This window comes from Letharia columbiana, assembly GCF_014066305.1.
Source record: "Letharia columbiana isolate WasteWater2 chromosome Unknown Sc0000039_s0, whole genome shotgun sequence".
Taxonomy (NCBI): Eukaryota; Fungi; Ascomycota; class Lecanoromycetes; order Lecanorales; family Parmeliaceae; genus Letharia; species Letharia columbiana.
Genome location: NW_023501083.1, coordinates 155,320 through 177,725, shown reverse-complemented (window position 1 = coordinate 177,725; position 22,406 = coordinate 155,320). Strand labels below are relative to the sequence as shown.

The 22,406-nt window shown below is 43.4% G+C and overlaps 5 protein-coding genes across 5 annotated transcripts; all 5 read left to right on the top strand.

The window, feature by feature from the left end:
- Positions 1-6,839: 6,839 nt before the first annotated feature.
- On the top strand, positions 6,840-8,606 carry HO173_009308 (uncharacterized protein; the record flags this gene model as incomplete). Its single annotated transcript, XM_037311199.1, has 1 exon — positions 6,840-8,606. The coding sequence occupies one exon, from the start codon at positions 6,840-6,842 to the stop codon at positions 8,604-8,606; it is 1,767 nt and encodes a 588-aa protein (XP_037161856.1).
- A 1,036-nt stretch (positions 8,607-9,642) lies between these two features.
- Positions 9,643-11,765, top strand: HO173_009307 (uncharacterized protein; the record flags this gene model as incomplete). Its single annotated transcript, XM_037311198.1, has 3 exons — positions 9,643-9,791; positions 9,847-10,094; positions 10,222-11,765. The coding sequence occupies 3 exons, from the start codon at positions 9,643-9,645 to the stop codon at positions 11,763-11,765; spliced, it is 1,941 nt and encodes a 646-aa protein (XP_037161855.1).
- Positions 11,766-12,490: 725 nt separating this feature from the next.
- On the top strand, positions 12,491-12,670 carry HO173_009306 (uncharacterized protein; the record flags this gene model as incomplete). The annotated part of the gene is made up of 1 exon (XM_037311197.1): positions 12,491-12,670. One exon carries the CDS (start codon positions 12,491-12,493, stop codon positions 12,668-12,670), a length of 180 nt encoding a protein of 59 aa, XP_037161854.1.
- Positions 12,671-17,993: 5,323 nt separating this feature from the next.
- HO173_009305 (uncharacterized protein) lies at positions 17,994-19,226 on the top strand (the record flags this gene model as incomplete). The annotated part of the gene is made up of 1 exon (XM_037311196.1): positions 17,994-19,226. The coding sequence occupies one exon, from the start codon at positions 17,994-17,996 to the stop codon at positions 19,224-19,226; it is 1,233 nt and encodes a 410-aa protein (XP_037161853.1).
- A 1,310-nt stretch (positions 19,227-20,536) lies between these two features.
- HO173_009304 (uncharacterized protein) lies at positions 20,537-22,045 on the top strand (the record flags this gene model as incomplete). The annotated part of the gene is made up of 1 exon (XM_037311195.1): positions 20,537-22,045. One exon carries the CDS (start codon positions 20,537-20,539, stop codon positions 22,043-22,045), a length of 1,509 nt encoding a protein of 502 aa, XP_037161852.1.
- Between the last annotated feature and the right edge of the window lie 361 nt (positions 22,046-22,406).

The window sequence follows — 22,406 nt, the reverse complement described above, 5'->3', positions numbered from 1 at the left end:
CGATGAACTTATCGAGATTATAAAGACTTCTATTAATTATAAAAATATTATACTTAGTATTAAGGCCCTATAAAAACCGAAGAATTCTTTCGAGAATCTTCGTTTCTTAATATAAAGATCGATTTATATATCTAATAAGATTATTATTTACGCTAATACTATTCGCCTTAACTATAAGATTATTAATTAATTAATTTAATAATATATAAACGTAGATTAAATAGTAAGAGAGGTAAAAAGACTCTTTCGAACTTATAATAGCGAAATAAATAAAGAGAAACTAAAAATTATAGCTATCGAATTTGAGACATCAACTTTTAGAGTTCGATTCCTTATCGCTACCGACGCTTTCGAAATAGATATCGATAACCCGAATATACGTCTCGTCGTATAGTAGCTATTATCTAGAAGTATCTATCCTCTATTAAGCATATAATAGCGAGCTAATTATATAGCCTATGCATTAAATATATATAATAATTTCATCTAATTTATCGATAAAGATCTAATTAGCCCACTATCTATAGACTTAGCTACCTCTTTAACAAAAGAATAAAGAACGAATACTAAACGGCTCTTAAAGATGTTAAGAGAATAATATATTATCATTAATCGATCTCAATCCGAGTGCATTTAAGAGATCTTTCTAGAATATTTCGGCGAGACTAAATTAATAACAACGATTTATTCTATCGAGTACTATAATTACTATAAGAATATTATCTTTATAAAGACTCTAGCCGTATAGTCTAAAGAAAGAGTTATATATTATATATTATTCGCGAGATTAAACGATATATAAAAGAGGTTACTTATATAAAATTAGGCGAAATATATAAAATTATATTATAAGACTAATATCGGCGATATCGTCGAGGCGAATATCTTTCTAGATATAAAGATTATAAAGAAATAAACTAATAAAACCGACTTTATTCTTACTATAGAAGATTTTATAAATTTATATACTAAGTGAGATTCTTATTAAAAAGACTAGTATAAATATAAGCTATATAGAATTATTAGATATTAGTTTAAAGAGATTACTATCGCTAATAATAAATATAATATTAATATAGTGAATAGAAGAGAGTAAACTAAGGCCGCTAAGATATACGCTATTAGAATTATAGATAGAGAGAATAAATATAAATAGAGGATAGCGAATTTAGCGAGAGAGAAAGTAAGGGTTATAAAAGAAAATAAGAGAATATATATAAGGGAAATAAAAGAATAAGAGAATAAGTTAAATAAGATTAATCTAGCTATAAAGAAGTTAGATATTCTTTAAAAGAGGAAAGATTCTTTAGCTAGAACCGCATTAATCGTAAAGAAATAGAAGTAAAAAGAGAGTAGACCTCTATTAGTTAATATTCTAATAAATAAATAAAGAATTAATAAGAGAAAAGATAAAGATATTATATATTAAGAGCTTTAAAAATTAGACGAATAGCTTAAATATAGCTAGAATAATAATATTTTAATATTAGAATTAATATAGAGAGATATCGATATAAAGATAGAAAATAAGAATTTAATTATAGCGAAATCCTAATATCGTTTCTTCGTAAAGATCTATTATACTTATTTATTAATCGTTTAAGCTATCGTAAAGATTATTAATACTTTAAATACTATTCTTTTAAGCGTATTAAAGTTTATTACCCCCTTAATTAAATAATTATAAAGTTATTTAATAATTTATATTTTTAAATACGGGCGGAGAAGAAATCTTCTAGTAAGATTCTTCGATAGCGATAGCGATAGCGATATTACCTTTTCTAGATACGCTATAACCCTTATTATTAATATAATATTATAGTATTATAAAGCTTTAGTTTTAAAGATTATCGAAGAAGAATTAAATAAATAATAATTAGATAGGTAATTTGCTATCTAATAATTACTTAAGACCATATTTCTAGACGAAGAAGAAACCGTCAAATAATGCGACCTAATTAGTCTGGGTACTCTTAAGCCGTAAATATTAAATTCTAAATCGACGTCGTAAGAGCTTCTAATAAGTTTTAAATACCTTTCTCTATAGATCGCTATATATAAGAAATCGTTAGAGAGTTTAAAGGGCGATAGTAAGATTTAATAATAACGTAATATAGCTTTAAAAGTAGTTCTTAGATATATTAATAAGAAATATATACTTAGTAGGTTTTCTAAAGCACTACTATTAATTAGTAAAGAGCCTAAGCGATTAAATATTAATAGCTAAAAAATAAGGTTATAGCGTATCTTATAAACTTCGAAGTAGACTTTAGATAAAGCCTATTTATTTAAAAACGACGTCTATTTATTATATATATCTAAATAAAAGTCTTTCGCATTATTACTATCACCTATATTATTTAACTCTTAATTTAGCTCCCTTCTTTCTTCTAATAAAACTCTTATCCGCAAGTGAGTTACCGGGTAATTACTTATTATATATATCGACGACCTTAGATATACTCGCTACGCTATTAAAGAATAGATCTAATATTACTTTTATATTAGATCGATTATTATTCTACTATATAGAGTCTACTTATAACTCTCTAATATATCGAAATAAGTCGATAGCGAGATCCTTTATCGAGTGATAATTATTCTAATAAATCTTAAAATATAATTAAAACGACTCCTTAATATCCCTAAAAAATTAAATATTAAGAGAGATATACTTAAATAGATAATTAAAATCGAATAAAGAATTACACCGCTTATAAAATATAATTTTTATTTCGCTATTAAGATACTTATCAAATAAATTAATCTCTCTTTATATATCTCGTTGTTTAGTTATATTAATAAGAGAGTTAGAAAGAATAATTCGAGCTAGCCTTTCGTCGATAGCGGAGTTATCGCTATTATAATTAATATAATACTTTTATTAAAATATTAATTTCGCGTAATAATAGAACCTCGATTTATAGAAAAAGAAATATATTCGATTTAAAGCACGAGAAATTAAGCTAATATTACTTTATTTAATATCGTATTTTAGAATAAAATATAGCTCTATACTTTATAAAAACTTTATATAATTCTAACGAGTAATATTCTTTTCGTTAGCTAGTTTTTTAATAAATAGATTTTTTCGAATAGAGATTACGATCTTATTTATCTCTTCGATTATATAGATAATAAGTTAATACTCTATTATAGTATAACTCTACTCGCTATTAAAAGGCGAGATATATACCCAGAATATTATAATTATTCAAGCCTAAAACGAGTAAGTAAAGAACTTATCTAATACTCAGAAATTATTCTTTTCTATTAGCTCGATATTCTTTCAACTTTAAAAATTCTAAATATATCGTAGATATAATAAATTATTAAATTTATAATTCGTTTACTTAGTTTTCTAAGAATAACTAATACTATTAACTATTTTTAAGTTAGTCTTATTTATCTTTTCGAGATTAAGTAATAGAGTACTCTCTTAATAGACTTTATAAATAATTATTAAATAGATTATTTTAATGTAAAACAAAGACGATATAGATATTAACTAGATTATTCGACTAAAATTAGAAGCCTCTTACTTAGTATAACGTCGTTTAATACTTTATAATCGAGCGAATATAAGCTAATCGCTATATACGAGACGTAGATTAACACTTTAATAGAGATCTTCTCGTAGAATTTTAATTTACTTTATATAAATATTTTTAATAATCTTAAGATTTTCTTTTATAATACTCTTATTAATATTAATAGAATTAAGAAAATAACTCTCAATCTTATAAAGGGATAGTTTATTTATCTTTAGTATATAAGTAATCGATTTATCTTTATATAATATACGTTATTATATAAGAAAGATATTATAAATAGCGAGATAAATAAGATAATTAATATATTAAAATAATTCGATTAGTCTATATCGCTTATAATATAATATACTCTTATCGAGAGATTATCTTATCTATTAGCGAGTATTATCTTTATATAATCTAGATATATTTAATACGTAATATAAATTTCAAAATTTCAAATAATCTATTATAGAGGCCTTTAATTTATTAGAAGATATATTATCTCCTTTAATAATATAATTAATAACTATTAACTTTAACTTTCTATTACTATTTATCCTCTATTTCTTAACTCTCTATATTTACTTTAAATTATTATACTATATATAGTAGTTATTAAAATAATCTATAAACTAGATTTAATTAATATCTTTAGCGCTAAATTCCCGAATACACTATAGAATCCTTTAGTAGAGTATAATTAACCCGAGCTTATTATAAAGCTTTAGAATTAATTATTTAACTTTACGTAAATATATAAGAATACTTAATTAAATAGAGATTAAGCTAGTCTTAATCTTTTACTATTAAAAGTATATAATACTAAATAGTATAGTAATAGATCCGAATTAAGATCGTTTAAAGTTCTTCTTTTTCTTTATATATTAAGACTAAATAATAATTAATAAGAGATTAATAAAATATGATACTTTATCCTTAATCGAATCATATAATTAATTCAGATCTACATCATAAAGCCTATTTGAGTTATTTATTACCCACCGCTTAAAAAGATCCGAATTATTAACCGCGAGAACCTCACTACGTAGTAAGTCCGAAATCCACCCCATTCTTTCTAATATAACCTTTCGACGACTCGGCTAGACACGCTTAATAGGCTTACTAGCCGAATTATTCTTTAGTAGAATATCGAGTAAAGAATTATCTTTAATATAAAGTTTTATAAGAAGATTATATTATAGAGAACGGCCAGCTATAGAAGTCCTTTATTCGCGTTCTTATATATTTCTTAATAAGTCGTAGATACTTAGCTCTTTCTTTAATAGTATATTTATAATATTCTTAATCTTTCTAGCTCTTATTTTCTTTAACTTCCTCTTCTTAATCGTAATAATCGCCTCTAGCGAGATATTACTCCCCCACTTATCGTCTAAATACTATGTCGGCGTAAGGGGGGTAGAAAGTTTTAGCGTATATTCGTAAATAGATAAGATAGACTTTATAGCGGTAGTAGATAGATTAGATATTAATTAATAATATAGAAAATAATTGAAGATGAGATCTACTTAGTGAAGCCTAAAGATTCTTATTAAAACCTCGTTAAGATCTCGTTAAGACCTCACTAAAACCTCTTCTTAATAAAATCTCTTTTATATTTAAACTAATCATTCTTTATTAATTTACCTCCTCACCTTATTAATCTTCTAACCAATTATAACCTCCTTCCTCTTCTTATTTAATATCATTTAAATTAAAGTCATTATATATAATAGATCTATTATACTCTATCTTATTATATTACTTTTCTAAATAAATCTTACGCGTAAAGATCTATTAATAAACTATTTAATAATATATTTCTAGTATAGTTTAGCTATCTAATATATTATATATAGAGAGTGCAATTATAAAGCTTTATTATTACCCCAATTTTTTTTTATATAACCTTACATAAGAAGGTTCTATCAAAAATTCTTAAAGTGAAAAAGAATATTACTTAACTTTCAATCTCCTTTAATAAGAAATACATTAACTACTAATAGACCTAGAGCCTAATATCCCCCACTATTTTCTTAGAATTATAGCGTTAAAATAATTAAACGATATTTAATTAAGTCGTTTATAACGACGATATAGACCTTCCTATATTTAAAGACGTCTTTTTCTATATTTCATATACCCATAAGAGACTTCGACGCCGTACGAGATATTCTTATTCATCGATATCGTCGCCACTAATATCTAACTTTATACCAAAAGAATAAATTATCTCCGCTTCGCTCTCCGCAAGTTCGATTACTTATTTATTTACATGCACCGCCGCGGCGATACTCTATTTACTTGCTTACTTACTTACTTACTTACTTACTTACTTACTTACTTACTTACTTACTTACTTACTTACTTACTTACTTAGCGACTCTTATAAGCCTAGCCATCCAAAAAATAGGGGGAGACTATAAAAAATGGGGGAAGACTACGACGTTTAATCGAAGTAATAAACTAACTAATAAGACCACGCATTTTCCCCAATACACCGCGCTATCGATCCGGCGAGTATTATAGCGATTACCCCGGTTTTAATATACTATAAGAGAATTCCTATATAGTACTACGCGTCTATTAAGACGTATAGCGTTTTTAAATACTAATACCGCTGCTATAGCTAAATTAGCTAAGTTTTTTAATAAAATAGAATTAAAAGCCTACTTCTTAACTACTATACTACAGCTTCTAATTTAACGAGAGCCTATTTAACTATTTATTCAACTTTTTTCAAGAATTTCAAAAAAGGCTATATCACGTAGTTACGTATTTTTATTAAGGATCATATATACGCAGGGTGTGAATATTACATATCGGGCAATACACCAAAAAAATAAGTCTTGGCAGGGTTTCCTGCTCAGACCCACTGCGTGGGGCCTTTCTGAGACTACCTCGGCTTTCACTCAAGCTTGGAAAAACAGATTTAATAATACCTTTTATCAGTTTTGCGTTGCCAGTTTCTTGATTGCTCTTTCCTTTGCATCGTAACAAGCCAAACCTGCCACCTTCTACACATGATGTCTTTCCTCGGCGGCGCCGAATGCTCGACCGCAGGGAACCCACTGAGCCAATTCACAAAACACGTACAGGATGACAAGTCGTTACACCGGGACAGGCTTATGGGGCGAGGGCCCGCAGGTCTGCAAGAAAGCTTCAGGAGTCAAGTGAATGGGCCAAGCGAAGATAAGGTGAGTTGCCTGGTTGCGGCAAACCTAAGTTCTTGCACCGTGGGCCCTCCCAGGAGCTAGATCATGGCTAATGCGTAGCTACAGATGATGCAAGATTTCTTACAGCATAATGGTCAGCTCCACCAAGATGTACCCCAACCCTTCGCAATGGAGCAGATGCGAAGAGACTTGGATGGCTATCGAACAACCACCCCCCCGAATACACTCACCTGGCTGGGCATCGGAATTCGATCGCGGAGAGCAAGCGCGCTTGGAGGCTGCGTTCCAAGCGCCAAAATCTGGAGGCTTTGTCCCTGCTGGCTTTACACCAGCTGAGTTTCAGCGATTCCAGCAGATTGAGAGGAATGGATCAGCTAGGGTTGGGAGTCCAACCTCGTACACAGATCTAGGGATGAATGGCTACAATAGATCGATGGGAATGGGCTACGGAATGAATATTGGAATGATGGGCTCACAGTATAGGCCAATGGGCTTGCAGAGGAGACCGTCAGAACAGCAGACCACTGGCAAAGGAAAAGGACGAATGGTGGAGCTTGATGAGAAAGATTGGGAACAGCAGTTCGCAGAAATGGACGCAGAAACTCAACGCGATTTAGACGCTGAAGCAAACGCAGCGATAGAGCAGGAGCTCAATAACATGGACAGGTCAGTCCTTTCCGAGACCAATGAGTTTGGCGACTTCGAGAGCGTGTGGCGAGGAATACAAGCTGAGACTGCCAACGCTAGATCCATGATGGATAATGGCGAATACGGTATGCACATGGGCGAGGAATTACCGTTACGAGACTACGATACTTGGGACAACTTTGACAGCAACTTTCATGACGGTTACCGGGATCCTCAGATGGGCAATTATACTTTTGAAGAAGACAATCCTTTCAGCGCAACTAAAGACCCGTTCGAAGAAGGCATCAAAGTAATGAATGAGGGTGGTAATCTTTCCCTGGCCGCTCTCGCTTTCGAAGCCGCTGTACAGAGAGATCCGCAACACGTACAAGCCTGGTGCCAACTCGGCAGCGCACAAGCCCAGAACGAAAAAGAGTCGCCAGCCATTCGCGCTCTCGAACAAGCTATCAAGCTCGATCCCAAAAACCTCTCAGCCTTAATGGGTCTCGCTATATCATATACAAACGAGGGTTACGACTCCACCGCCTACCGCACTTTAGAACGCTGGGTTTCAACAAAGTATCCTCAGATCGTTTCTCCCGATGACCTTACCCCGCCAGGTGATTTCGGTTTCACAGACCGCCACGTTCTCCATGAAAAGGTGACGACCCAATTCATCCGCGCAGCCCAACTCTCCCCAGATGGCGAACATATGGACCCAGACGTGCAAGTGGGTTTAGGCGTGCTCTTTTACGGTGCAGAAGAGTACGGCAAAGCTGTTGATTGCTTTGAATCGGCGCTTACAAGCACTGAGTCTGGAACAACTAATGAACCTCACCAAGCGCACCTTCTCTGGAATCGGTTGGGCGCCACACTCGCAAACAGCGGCCGCAGCGAAGAGGCAATCGCAGCATACGAAAAAGCTCTAACCCTAAACCCCAATTTCGTCCGCGCTCGTTATAACCTCGGCGTTTCCTGCATCAACATCGGTGTGCTCCCCCAAGCGGCACAGCACCTCCTTGGCGCACTAAGTATGCACCGCGTCGTCGAGCGCGAGGGCATGCAACGTGTCAAGGAGGTCATAGGCGAGGATCCAGAAAGTAGTACGATCGACGAAAGCGATGTGGAGAGGATGGTGGGTATGAATCAAAGTACGAATTTGTTGGAGACACTGAAGAGGGTTTTTACGAGCATGGGAAGAAGAGATCTGATGGAGAAGGTGGAGTTGGGAATGGATATTGAGCAGTTCAGGGGGGAGTTTGATTTCTGAGGTTGGTGCCCATGCGGCAGAGAGAAGGATTTAAGCGCAGCTGATGAAGATAATCGAAGCCATAGGCTTCTCCCACGCTTGAATTGTAGATAGAGGATGGCATTGGGAACAACTACAGGGAGCCATGCAAGGAAAGATCGACTTGTATCTATATCAAGGCTCTCGACGAATCTATGAATGTATTTACCAGGCAATACCTTTCCAATCAACCACGACTATAACTTGGTGGCTGCGCTGATGATGTCCCCTCACATACCCACTACCCGCAATCAGGCCATCACCACACCCTATATCGATTGCTGCCAATGCTCCTCAAACCGCTCCAGTTAGAAGGAGGGTGTACCCGCGGCCATAGTCCGACGATCAGTGGTTGAAGTCGTACTGGAGGACGTTGACCGCCAACTCCAAGTTTTGCTTGATGCTGAAGACGCTGAGAAGTGCTCTTACTCGTTGAGATTATGGGAAAGGAAGTGCATCTTCAAACTTATACGCCTGACGCTTTGCATAACGCGGAGAAAAATCAGACTTGGTGGGTTTCTCTGCGAGGCTGAGTATTGAACGATACAATATATTGACAAGGTTTTTTCGCTCGTCACGGCCTGTTTCCCCATGTTATAAAGGATCGTCAAGGCTTCAAACGACGGCAATGCTGATAAGAGTCAAGCAACGCAAAGTTAGATGTTTCTGGGGTCCGTACCGGGTGCAGATAGTGGTCTGGGGTGCCGTTGCAACGGACGTGCTGTTGCCAATAAGGGAGTTTCAATGATAGAGCTGATACCCAGCACAGCAGCGGCAGACAGCACATTGATATTTGCGCAGATTGATAGACACTAAAATCAATCTTGCCACTGAGCTTTCATCTTCGGCGGGTTGTGCATCATGACATACATATATTCTCCGATGTCCGAATTCACTCTCGTTACCCAGCGCTCAAAAATCCTCCCACTATTCGAATTAACCCCGCTCCACAACTCCTCATATGACATATCATGCTCAATTGATTGCTGAGCAGCACAGGACTTAAACTGAACCCACCATGAAGCGCAGATCAGATCAAGTTGACGATTTGGAGGTCGCTGAAAAAGGCAAACGGCGAGCACCGAGCCACCAAGATCGCTTTCGAGAAGGGCTGTTTGGCGGATCTGTCTTGGACGAATATAGAAGGAGCTATGCCACCTCTAAGCCGTGAGCATTGAAAGTACGCATCGATGACATCCAATTAAATGCTGACAGCTCACAGATACCGTCACGGCGTCATCCAAAGCCTCATCTCTCCCGCACTCCTTCGCAGCGTGCGCTCCGAAATCCAGAACCTTTCCTTCACTCCCAAAGAAACGGACATCTACAAGATCCACCAATCTGGGGACTTGGCAAATCTTGATGGCCTGGATGACTCCTCTCTCAAGCTTCTGCCTTCACTACTCACACTCCGCGATGCCATGTACTCCTCAGATTTCCGGGAGTACCTATCCACCGTTACAGACTCTGGTCCGCTCTCTGGAAAAAAAGACGGACATGGCGATCAATGTCTATACACCTGGCTGTCACTTACTATGTCACGACGACGTCATTGGAAGTCGAAGAGTTAGCTATATCCTCTACCTGACGGATCCAGATACACCTTGGAAGGAAGAGTGGGGCGGCGCATTGCGCTTGTATCCCACACAAACCTACACTGAGGACGATGGAGAGGTCACCAAGGTCCCAAGTCCGGATTATAGTGTCTCGATACCGCCGGCATTCAACCAATTGAGCTTCTTTGCCGTGCAGCCAGGCGAAAGCTTTCACGATGTACAGGAGGTCTACGCTGAGGATGAGGAGATAGATAAAGAGAAGGCCGGTGGGAGGGCCAGAATGGCAATAAGTGGATGGTACCACATACCACAAGAAGGTGAAGATGGTTACGTCGAGGGTTTAGAAGAACGGCTGGCGGACAAGAGCAGCCTCATGCAATTACAAGGCAAAGGAGACAAGTATGAGCTTCCAAAATCGAATTTCGAGCTCTACAAGAAGTCTGCAGAGAGCAGTGGCGACATTGGTCTACCGACCCCATCGTCACAGGAGGACCCTGCTCTTTCGGAAGAGGACCTCAATTTCCTCCTAAAGTATATCGCTCCCACGTACCTTACGCCAGATACCCTCGAATCAGTCTCCGGGATTTTCGCTGAGGAGTTTTCCCTTTGTCTTGATACCTTCCTATCCCACAAGTTCTCTGACTCAGTCCGGGACTACATTGAATCTCAGGAATCGCAGACACTACCAAGCGAGTCCACCGAAATTGAGAAAACGACATCATGGGCTGTTGCCAGGCCGCCACACAAGCATCATTTTCTTTTCCAAAAAGCTAGCTCAAGCGAGCGCCGAGAATCTCCGCTTCTTGACTTGCTAGAAGATCTTTTGCCTTCTGAAGCTTTCCAGAAGTGGCTTTCTCTTGCGACAGGCCAGACTGTTATGTCACATAATTTACTTGTTCGGCGTTTTCGGCGAGGACGGGATTACACGCTTGCTACTGGGTATGAGGAACACGCCCCGCGTATCGAGCTTTGTCTGTCCATTACGCCTACTTCCGGATGGGGAGATGACGAGAATGCTGAGTCAGAGAAAGATAATAATAAGGAAGTCGCAGTCAAGGAAAAAGATGAAGCTGAGGAAATCACTACCACAGCGGACGAGCCTAGTGTAGGCGGCTACCTCGCCTACATGGCCGGCGAAGATGAGGACGACCCTGACCATGACGAAGGGGGCAGCGACCATGGTGTCGAAGTTCCGTTCGACATGAGCACTGGAGCTCGGTCCACAAGAGCCGCTAACCCTAAGAAGTCAAAGCAAGATCCAGCCATCTACCAAGCCAGCGGCGACGATGACGAGGATGGCGTCCTTTTCAGTATGCCCGCGGGCTGGAATCGTCTGGGTATAGTCTTGAGGGACAAAGGAACCATGCGCTTCGTCAAGTATGTGAGCCGGATGGCGAAGGGTGATAGATGGGATTTGGTTGGAGAATTCGACGTTCTCGACGATGAGAGCGACGAGGAAGATGATGAAGGCAAAGTAAATGAGACAGGGGTTAGGAGTGAAGCTGATGATGGAACTCATGAAGATGAGGATGATGATGACAGTGATGACAATCATGAAGATTCTTCTACTGAGCATAGTGATTAGTACTACTCTGGACAGTGGGAAAGAGATCCGTCATGAGTGCGAAGAACATGTCTTATCTTGATAGCCAAGGGACCACGATGAAGTCAGTGCGGAGTTCATGGTGATGGCAAGGGCTGTTCTCAACTCGGCCACACTTGGGCTATTCGAGAGATATTTGGCCCATGAATCGGAGCAAAGTTGGCTTCCACGAGATTTTTAGGATGAGGTTTAAGAGCCTGAAAACCAAAGGAGTTGGTGCAGCACCCTTCTCGGTCGTCTTGCTTTGGAATCAGCATATCTTCTCTTGAGTGGTCTCTAAGCTGGGTACAACAACCCAGCCAAACTACTTGAAACTGGTGGGGAATCGACGGCCAAAGGCAGGCGAAGCCGGCAGCCGTTTGTCAACCCGGGACATTTTTTGCTGTCACACTTGACTTCCACTCACCTCTTGTTCATAAATACTCGTCCTCGCACAACGTTGCTTCAGCATCTGTCCAATTCCGAGGAGCCGCACCCCGGAGACTTCGCTCGTTCCTGGAAACCTGCCCCAAAACCGTAGGGCTTGAGCTGAAAACCCCAACACACACAAGGACTCCAAGATCTGCAATCCAGACGTCGCGACAGCTTCAGAACCTGCGAATCGAGGGAACCCCCCACGAGCCATCACCAGTTCCACAGTCGCCATAACTCAAGCCATTGAGCCAGCCTTCGAACCCGGGGAGCCTGATAGCAGAGGCTGGTGAAAAATGCCGGATGATATTCTCAAGCTCATCGTTGAGGAGGCAGACCAAGCAACACAGGTCGTCTGGTCTCATACCGGCAGCGTATCTCACGATGTCTCGAGCGCCTTGAAATTTACATCGACGGAGAGGATCTTCGGACTCACCGGTAATGGACACGGACTCAGCCTCCACCTTCCATTGTAAGACGGGAGATTGGCGGGATCGTTGATTTCCTCGTTCGGGGTCCGGCCCACCGAGACTCTCATCAAACGTCTAAGACTTGTCACGAAGAGATGATAATGTTGAAACGAATAATTACTAATGATCGTACATACTTTTGTGTGTGAGGTAAGGAACCTGCTTTAGTGGCAAGCTTTGACATCACGTTTGCACACGCTAAATTCCTGCTGAACTTGTACCGCAAAGACGGCTCTTCCTTCAAGGTTGTGTTGGATTTTTCGTAGCTAGTTGACATTAATCACATGTGGTTGATGACTGTGCGAGTATTAATAATGCCTTTTCTCCGCACATACTGGCGCAGGGCGATCTTCTAAGCATGTGCAAATAAGACACTCTGTTATAACGGGCTAATCTATCTCGTACACGAGCTGGTACAAGAGAGCTCAGGATCCCGTGATCTATCTGCCACCTGTAACATTATCTATCACTTGCGCTTATGCCGATCCAAATCCCGAGGTCCCAGCGGAACATGTCGGGTCTCCCTATGAGTTCCAGGTTTCTGTACCCTCTAGGACATAGAGCATGGGCCACTGAAGACCAATGCCGGTCACTCTTATGATGGTGGGGGACACACGACAGCGGGGTCTGTGTCGTGTCACAATACGCCACCAGCGCGTCCGGACATGGATCGGCGAGCCAGTTGGGCGAAGTCCGGTTCGGGATCAACCCCCAAACGCCTCGAATCCGCTGGTTCAGAGATGACAGAGGACAGAGATGGTCGTGTTGACTAGCCCGGACGTTCGCACACCGTTTCCACAATAAGCGTCCTGGTTCCCGGTTTGGAGTGAGGATGGGGACAGTGGTGTACTGGTGTAGGGCTAGCTGTAGTCGTTGGCTTTGTATTCTTCCCAGGATCGGTGCCGTTGGGGGCATTGTTAACCTGTTTTTCGACTGCGGTGGTGTTGGGGCAGGTTGGGGAGGTGGGATTGGATTACCTGTACACTAAATCGTTGGTGGAGAGCGTGGCCCACGTCTTGCCATTCAAGGTGGCAATTCCGGTCCACGCGTTCGATTTAGACTTGGAATTCCATTACGTGCCATTTCCGTATCTGTTGATCATCGTTGGTTGTTTGATCCAATATACTGCCCAGTCTCCCATCCAGAACACTTTATCATCATGGCATATGCGGGCTCGCACGACATCCTGAAAAGTAGACTCGCGTTAGAGAGGGCAGGGTGTGGTGCTTGAGGTTGAGGACGCTCACGGCAGCTCCGGTCCGAAAAGTATTGTAGCAGGGACTGGTTTGGTCGGGAGTAAGGCAAGGAAGGGTCCGAGATGCCAAGATCTGATCTGTTGGCATCACAGCTCACATCCTCGCATCTGAACAAGAGATCAGCGTCGTAATGGAGACGGGAGAGAAGCTATTGCAACCGACATGAGAACAGTGTTCTTGCCTCCGAGACCCCATGCTGGATTGAGCACTATTCCAGAACGAAGCGCCGTTGCTTGAACGTCCAATGTAGCATCGGCCACGGTAGGGAGGGAGGATCCAAGGAGATCCCTACTTGCCCGTCCCGAACAGCTTATCGAACGCGTCGATGCCCTGAGTTCCATCTGAAGATGCATGGTAGCCACCACCAAGGATATCGTTGACATACGAGATGTTGGCACCAGCGTATAGTACAAGAAGGTTCAATAGAAGAGCAGAGCCCGGTCGCGAAGCCCAACCACAACAGGAGGCGAAATGAAAGCACGTTCGGTGAGAACATGACGTTTGGGGCCTTTGCACTCACTTGCAGAAACGATGATGCAGGAATGCCTGAATACGAACGGCAGCCAAGATTGCGTGCTCGATGAAGCTCATCGCCTACGCCTGTTCTGGCGTGAGCCCAGGAACCCGGAAGCACAAAAGATGGCACGTTCGTGCAGGACGCCAAACTTCTTTTGCAGCTGCGTTGAGTTGTACGGAGATGTGTGCATCGGTAGCCGGAGAGCCGGAGTTACAAGCTCGTGAGAGAAAGCGCGGGGTGAAGAGCGTGTTCGGAAGACTTTGAATTGGCACACGAGATAAATCATCCATAGAGTAGTATCGCAGAGTACTTAGAGAACTATCACAGCGTAAGTAATTGTAAGAGAGTATTGCGAGGTAGAAGACTCCAGGGCCAAAGTCGATCAGTAAAACCGCATGTACTCCGTATAACTCATAAGCTTACAGAATATCTCAGCGTATAAGATCTCACCATTTTTAAGCTTGTTGTTCTTTCAGGCGGTCTCGACAGTGCGCGGACTGGTCACTTTATCCCTGCTCACATAGCTCACTCATTAAAGCACAGTTCTCATGACCAGTCCTGCACCATCAGGGAAAGGGATAAGTTGTGATCTTCGAAGCGAGACATTTATGTATGTGGACCCAAGGAGCAATACCAACAGCTTTCATAGCCACCCATACATTTTCAGTCCAACCCCTGCCTGCGCTGCTGGCGCAGAGAACAGCGTCAACTATCAAAACACTCAGGTTCCTGAGATATCTATCGCTCCGTCGACCGATTCTGATCTACCCCTCTGCCTCCCAGGAAACATCACGAATGACCAGAATTGGACCACACGTGCGCTTGGACGATTCATAGCCGCATTCGTAGCCCCCGGTCCGGTGCTAAGCTGACTGCCTCTGATGAGGGTTCGCATGCCGGACATCGTAGCGGAGGGAATGGAAGGCAGGTCCTCTAGTTTATGAACTCCAGATGATGCCTTGTGTCGTCAGAGCTTTGCAACAGCCGAGGAATACCATGGTCTAGCTTTCCCTTCCCTGGCTTCTGATCCTTGCAAGGCAAACACTGAGCGAAAGGCAGTGAGTGAAACCATTATCACGGTCACGGACGCTTCAACTTGCAGCCAAAAGAAACGCCACGAGTACGCATGATAGAAGAGATTGAACCCTATGATCCTGATACAAGCAAGTATGATCATGAAGATGCTGAGGCTGAGGAAGACACTAATGCCTAGCTTCTGACCAGACTGCATTCTCACACGCCACAGGACGCGCACAGGGATACTAACGACTGCTAACAATCGGCAAGGGTCTCCTTATATTTCTGGGACCATATGTATTCGAAGTCAGAATATCAGTCGCCAGATCCAGTGCCGTAGCAGTGATGGCGATAGCAGACGTCCTTGTGATTCCCGAGCCCATAAGTGCACTCCACTAAATGACATACAACTTTAGCTCCAAGCAGCTAAATTACACTTCGGCTTGCTCCACTTACTGGCTATGTAGTCTGTGCGGGGACACTCCATAAAAGAAAAGCACACACAGAACGTCCAAGCCACGATGTTCATCACACCAACGACTTTTCAGTGTAGCATAAGGCTCTGATTCCGATCTACAGTTTGGCGGAAGAAGGACAAGAAAGAGAATTTGACGGAAAAAATAATGGCGGTCCAGATGAGGGCCTCATGAGTAAAACGTAGGACTTGATACAAGTGGACTTCAGCGTCGGTCATGATTCCAGATAGTTGTAGTTGGGATAGTTTCACAAGGCTGAGCACCCCACTTGCTATTCCATGAATAAAGTACAATAGGACGATTTCTTTGTAGAGAACTGGTATTGCTGCAGTCAAAGCTGCGCACGCGATCAACAAGAAAGCGTCGTCCAGAAACCGTCGTCGTTATAGGGAATCCGGAGAGTTGTTCTCATTGCGGCTGCTAAGATCGCGGTGCCGTATAGAACTCCGATCCCAATCATGTCGAACCACATTGGCACTGGACTTGGCGGCATCGCGATCAATCTGCAGCCACTGCGTCGCCTGCAGAATGTTGAAACGCTAACCCCCTAACCCTTCGACCGGCGATCCCATCAAACATGTCAACCGCTCAGCTCCTTTCCCCAGTCTCATCGCAACCATCACTTCCACGAGTTCCATGGTTCGTAAATGTTTCACACCCTCCTACTGTTCTGTCATTGTCATGACAACACATATACTCCCAAGATGTTAAGAAATAAGAGATGAGTTGTTGTGATTATCCTGGATAGACATGAGACCTCGGTTCGATTATTGCATACTATCCACATAATCGTAGCTGGGGTGTGGTGGGTAAGAGCTTGCCAAGCCACGCCTCGGGGAGGGGAGTTGAACGATAAATGAAACCCTACACGCATCATGCATGCAAGGTAACGGCTGTAATTCCAAAGGCGCAACTGACTAGGCGTTCTGGACAAGGCTGAGAGAAAGTGCACAACAAGGCTGAACTCATTCGTTCATTTCATGCAATACCAAGTTTTCGGGTGCTTGAGAAAACCAATGAGACTCGGTCGAGTCTTTGGTTGCCAGAGACATCAAATCATTCCACCTGTTGTTCTGTGGTTCAACCGTGGTCCGAAGTCTCGTCTCCAAGAGCATATTCTGTCACAGACTTGCCAAGGCACTAGCATTAGCGCGTGCTTGGCATCGCCTATCGCTCTACCTTACCTTGCAGTTGCGGGGATCGTTTTCAAGACTTGAACGCTCGCGAGATATAGTATGGCGGAGTTGTAACATTGCCAAAGCGAGATTCTTGGACAGCAAAGTGCATGTCAACTTAGATGATACGGACATCCGAGAGTTGGGAGACACTTGAGCTCAATGGCCGACAGATCGAGAAAGGACACTGCGAGCGGAGGTATCGCAGGCAGTGGCGATGAGGAGCAATACAACTTTGGGGGAGAAACAATAGCTCGTTATTCGAATGAACATCAAGCTCACGCAAAAGCTCCGATAGGACGAGTCGACCGATGTCATAAGTACTCTCAAGAATTCTTGACTATGCTAAATTCCATCATGGTCTCCGAGCCTCACTCTATCTTCCCTTCTCTCCGCCCTTCAACGACGATCTAGCTACTTCATCGAACCCCGTAAGGCGACGTCTAGGAATCTCACAAAAATGGCAAGGAACACGTAAAGCGCCTGCAAACATAGGCCAATTCAAGTATCTACTACATACTAATAGCCCGGTGTGAAACCTAACTCCACCATAGCACAATGCTTCATAGACTCGTATTTAGGAATGTTCTGGCCCCGTCGTTCGTATTCCGTGCCATTAGGTTGCATAATCATGTAATTATGCTTTCTTTTACGTTGCACCATAGCTGTGCGGCTGTGCCGTGTCAACTGCGGCTCGGAAGCCGTCACCAACATCCACAATGTATAGATGAAACAAATCTAAATCCGTTTCTTTTTCATGAGTACTCAGTCACTGGTATAAGCATGTCGCTCCTTGTAATTCTCGCAAATTGAGTGACTTGTTTTATTCCATTCGTTCTTTTTAAGAAGGATATAATAATAACAGAGTTCAGGATAAATATCTAAAATATGTTACATTCGTTTTTCTTCCTCCCTATCATTTCCTTCCTCGTCACCGTCTCTCCGGTCCAAGCGCATTTGAGAGGTTCCACCCGATTCACAGAGTTCTTCCCACTTCTCCGCCCCGAACTCACAAACATCTCCGCAAACACCTGCGCATCGTCCCTGAGCTTCTATCTCGAGACCCAAGATCGCCTAGCATGCGACGCCCACATCAATTGCATCCTGAGCAACATGGTCCAGCTCGATCAAATCGACATGACCAACGCCGGCATCTTGCTAGGCCTCTTGCCAATCTTCGTCGCGACCTTCGGTCCCACGATTGCCGAAATCGCGCTGCTGTCCTCTCGTCGTCCCTTGCTGAGCTTCCTCTTGAGTGTGGGCGTTCCGGCAATCTTCATCATCCGGCCAATGGCCTATGCGGATCCGCTGGAGCTGTTGACGCCTATCAGGGGGGAATTTACGATCCCGCGCTTCACTAGCAAGCGGCTTGCCCTCCTGCTTAGCGGGGCGGAGTATCTGATCGTTTCTCTTGCGATTGTGAATATTCTCTGGGTCTCATACGAGCTCCAACTTCGGACCGTGTTGGCTTGGAAATGCCTTCCTTTTATGCCTGTCGTATGGGCGCTTCTGCCCTGTATCATTCATCTACTTGCCGCATGGACGTTCAATCACTCGGGGGTCATGCGGCGCGTCAAGTTGGAGCATCAGACAGATAGCTTGGGACGGCGCGACTCGTTAGCGACTCGATTCCTTACGTGGACGCGAACGGAGTTCATCCTTTGCGCTAACCAGGAAGACGAGACGCTGCAAGATACGTCACCGGAAGTCTTGACCGTGACGTTGAACTGGCTCGCTACAGTGATGGGCTCTATACACGTCATCTTCGGCATCGTGGTATTTGCAGGGCTATTGTTCATCAGCCTCCTAGACGCCTCTATCGTAGCTGTTCGATACATGGTCTCCATCCTCGTTTGCAGACTCGTTCTGAAATTCGAAATCTCCGGCGCGAGGGGCACGACGAAGTTGGAAAAGAGAGAAGATGTGTTTCCGGGGTTGGAATTGCAGCGGAGGAAACCATGGGCGGGGACTACGACGTCGTTCGATAGCCAGAAGATGCCGATCGCGCGCATGTATGCCGCCAGAAGGGTTGACAGCGATGAGGCTAGTCAGAAGATGCCGATTGCGAGGGTCTATGCGGCGAGGAGGGTTGATAGTGACGAGACTTATTGGTCTCCGTAGTGGATAAACAAGTTTCAAATGACGGTCCACTCATCATGGTACAATCGACTTATCATTGCAGATGTCGCAGTATCGCTTTGCGATAATGTCTATCTGACGGTGAGCCAGCCATCAAGTACATCTTGATCGGGATCGAAGCCCTCGGAGACCTGTTCCATCGACTGGAAGACATCACGGGAAGCTCTATGCAGCGACAGCGTCGCGGGATTTTCCGTGGGAACATTCTGAACCCTACTCTTCATTGGATCAGGCCTGCCCTAGAATATGTCTCCGAAAGTCAAACGAAGGGGTAGCTTTGCTCTGCTCTGCGATTTCAGTATATGAGAAAGCGCGGATGCTTCGTGCGTCGATAAAACAACAAGCAAATATCGCATTAGGCGCTGTGTCCATGTTTGAAGGCGGGCCAAGACAGCGAGCCCGGGATGAAAGCTTTGCCGCTTCTGTAGCGAGGACTGACCTACAAGAGAGTGTTGAGCGGTTGAGCGGGGACCTCCCAACATTTCGGAGCATGGCCTTTTGTATAGGAAGCGTTGTCATCAACGGGAACCGCTCATCTGGTGGCCAATTCATAGACGGCAGGCGCAGCCCTTTCACGGCGTCTCATGCCAAAATTGAGAGCCGCACGAAGCTTGGGGCTGGGGATTCGTCTCCCTCCAGTCGCTGTCGGGTCATAGACTTTGACGTGCGGGCTGTTCACTGCTTCTGAGATAACCTCGTTCCTATCTGTATGGCCTATACTGACGGATGTGTTACACGGCCGGCCACATCGACTTCTAAGCGTGCTGCGCCGATGAGGGCGTCTGAAACGACGTTCATGCAGAGTAGGCGGTCACTGTCGCTCTCTTTGAAGGATCTGTTGAGATCAGCTGCTACACGCACCAATGAAACACTCAATTGCGATAGAAAAGTTTAGAGATGTTGTGAGGAGAAGGATCATTGGAAACTGTGCAACGAAAAGTGTGCAGCCAGATCAATACTGGCAGTGAGGGTTTCAGCTGTGGTACCCAACGCGTACTACCTGCCAAAACTCCTTAATACCCAGATTCGTCCGGTGCAGACTGCCATCGAGGGATGTCATCCGAGTACCAGGTTTTCCGTACTATAGACTCTTGGTACTCCCAGGAGCGGTGTATCTTTCGGAGAATGTAGGGACACCAACCCGGATCTTGCATGAAGGTTGACTCACAGTGAGACATTTGGCCTCAGGGATCATTCCCCCTCCTTCTTTCGATTTTGGCCACTTTTTCTTCCCATCTACCAACACCACCACCACCACTAGAGCCACTTTTGTTAATATCACAAAATCCTGAATGGCGCTCATTACAAGCAGTGTCCAGTGCCTCCCGATGGCATCAGGCTACGCCCATAGCCTGCCCCTTAAGCTTGGGCTGACTCTGTGGTCCGGCTGCCAGCGCGTAACATCCTTCCGAAGTACCTGGACTGCTCTTTCCGGACTTTCAAACCCACCGCATTCATGGAATCAACAGAACGGCTCTGCTCAAAGTCTAGGGCGTCCACGTCATTTCCATTGCAACGCACAGCTATTGATGGCCGCCAAGACTACTCCCCCGTTGCCCCAGATCCTGCTTCGCGGAATTCGAAGATTGCACTCTGAAGTATCGGGTAAAGATCCCGAAAACTTCACACAACGCCCCCGGGTGATTGCTGGCGACAAATTTAGCGCGCTTGTGTGGTCTTCCTCCCCAATGCCGAACAATATCCAGATCATCCTCGACGGAAAAACGGCCACTATTTCGGGCAGTTCTAATGAGCGCGCGACCAAAGCAGACGCTACCAGCCCAAATACGCCGTCACAGAATTCCGCAGAATTCGCTTCTTCTGACCAATCAAGCTCGAATAAGGATAATCCCTCCTCCGACCATTTTCACGGTTTCTTCGACTTTTTGCTGCGAGCGGGGGTGATAAGTATTCTCGCTATATGTATCTACGGGAAAGGCCGGAAACGTGGCGCTCAGGATTTGACGGCTCAACTTCCGGACGGCAAGATCTTTACTGATAGAGAGGGTTTGCGGAAAGAGGAAGAGGAGCTGAAACAGATCACAGAGACATTCATGGTATTCCACCCTTGCGGAAAGTGTGATGGTGAGTTCAACGTGCACCACGACATTCTACGAAACAAGAGAAAGGAGCTGGCGGAGAAGGTTGAGGGGTTGGACAGGAAAGAGTTGGAGCACGTCAGACAGCGCGCAATGGTGCTCGAGGGAAAGTTGAAGAGGCAAAAAGCGTCGATCGAGATGGACAGAGCTCGAGAAAGTCCACGTGAGGCCGTCAAAGCGGGGATCTTACCAGACGAGACATATACTGAGACAGTTGATGGCCTTTACTCCGAAACTCCAAGCTGCAGCGGGGAAAAAGCCGATCCGCCCATGGAACAGGCAGAAATGTTCCCATCAGCCAATCTCGTAGCACAGGTCCCCAGCCAGGGACCTGAGATGAATGAGACGCCTAGGACTGTGCGGCATCGGGAAAATTCCATGGCCCACACTAAGCCAGATACAAGAACTACCGGACCGCCAAGGATGAAGACAGGGTCAAGTCCAGCATCTCACGTGGTTCTCAGGAGTCTATCTGCCGACTACGATGCCGCATGTGAGGAGATGGGCCAGATCAAGCGGGCGAAAGAAGCCCTAGAGACTCGTGAGAGGGAGTTGGAGGCCCAGGACAATGACCGGAAGGAGCGTGTTCAGGAGCTCAATGCACCGAAGTCTGATCAGATGTCGTCTATTGCTTCGGGCATGCTCCTTGGATCTGCGCTGGCCTTTGGAGTCACGATGATGATGTCCGTAGTTGAAACTTGAATGGGATGAAGGGCTGATGCACGTCTTGTCGTTGTGTATTATAGATAGCTCGTGTTCGGCGCGTTGGATCCATCGCCTCTCAGATTCATGTTTGACAATTCTGAATGTCGTCAACCTGCTTTTGTACCGTAAGCCATTCAATTTCACTTATACAAGCAGCTTCAGGCTTCAGTATAGGCTTTCATGTTGGAATCTGCTGCAGCACCATAGTGTGTTGTAGCTACCCCTCATGGTGGCCATCAGGTGGCAAATTAGCGTAGGCTTCACATGGTATATAAGTAGCCTACATACCACTCCATAGCTAATCAATCCTTCATCCTCCATCAAACTCAACATTTCATCATGACGGGAAGATCGACAC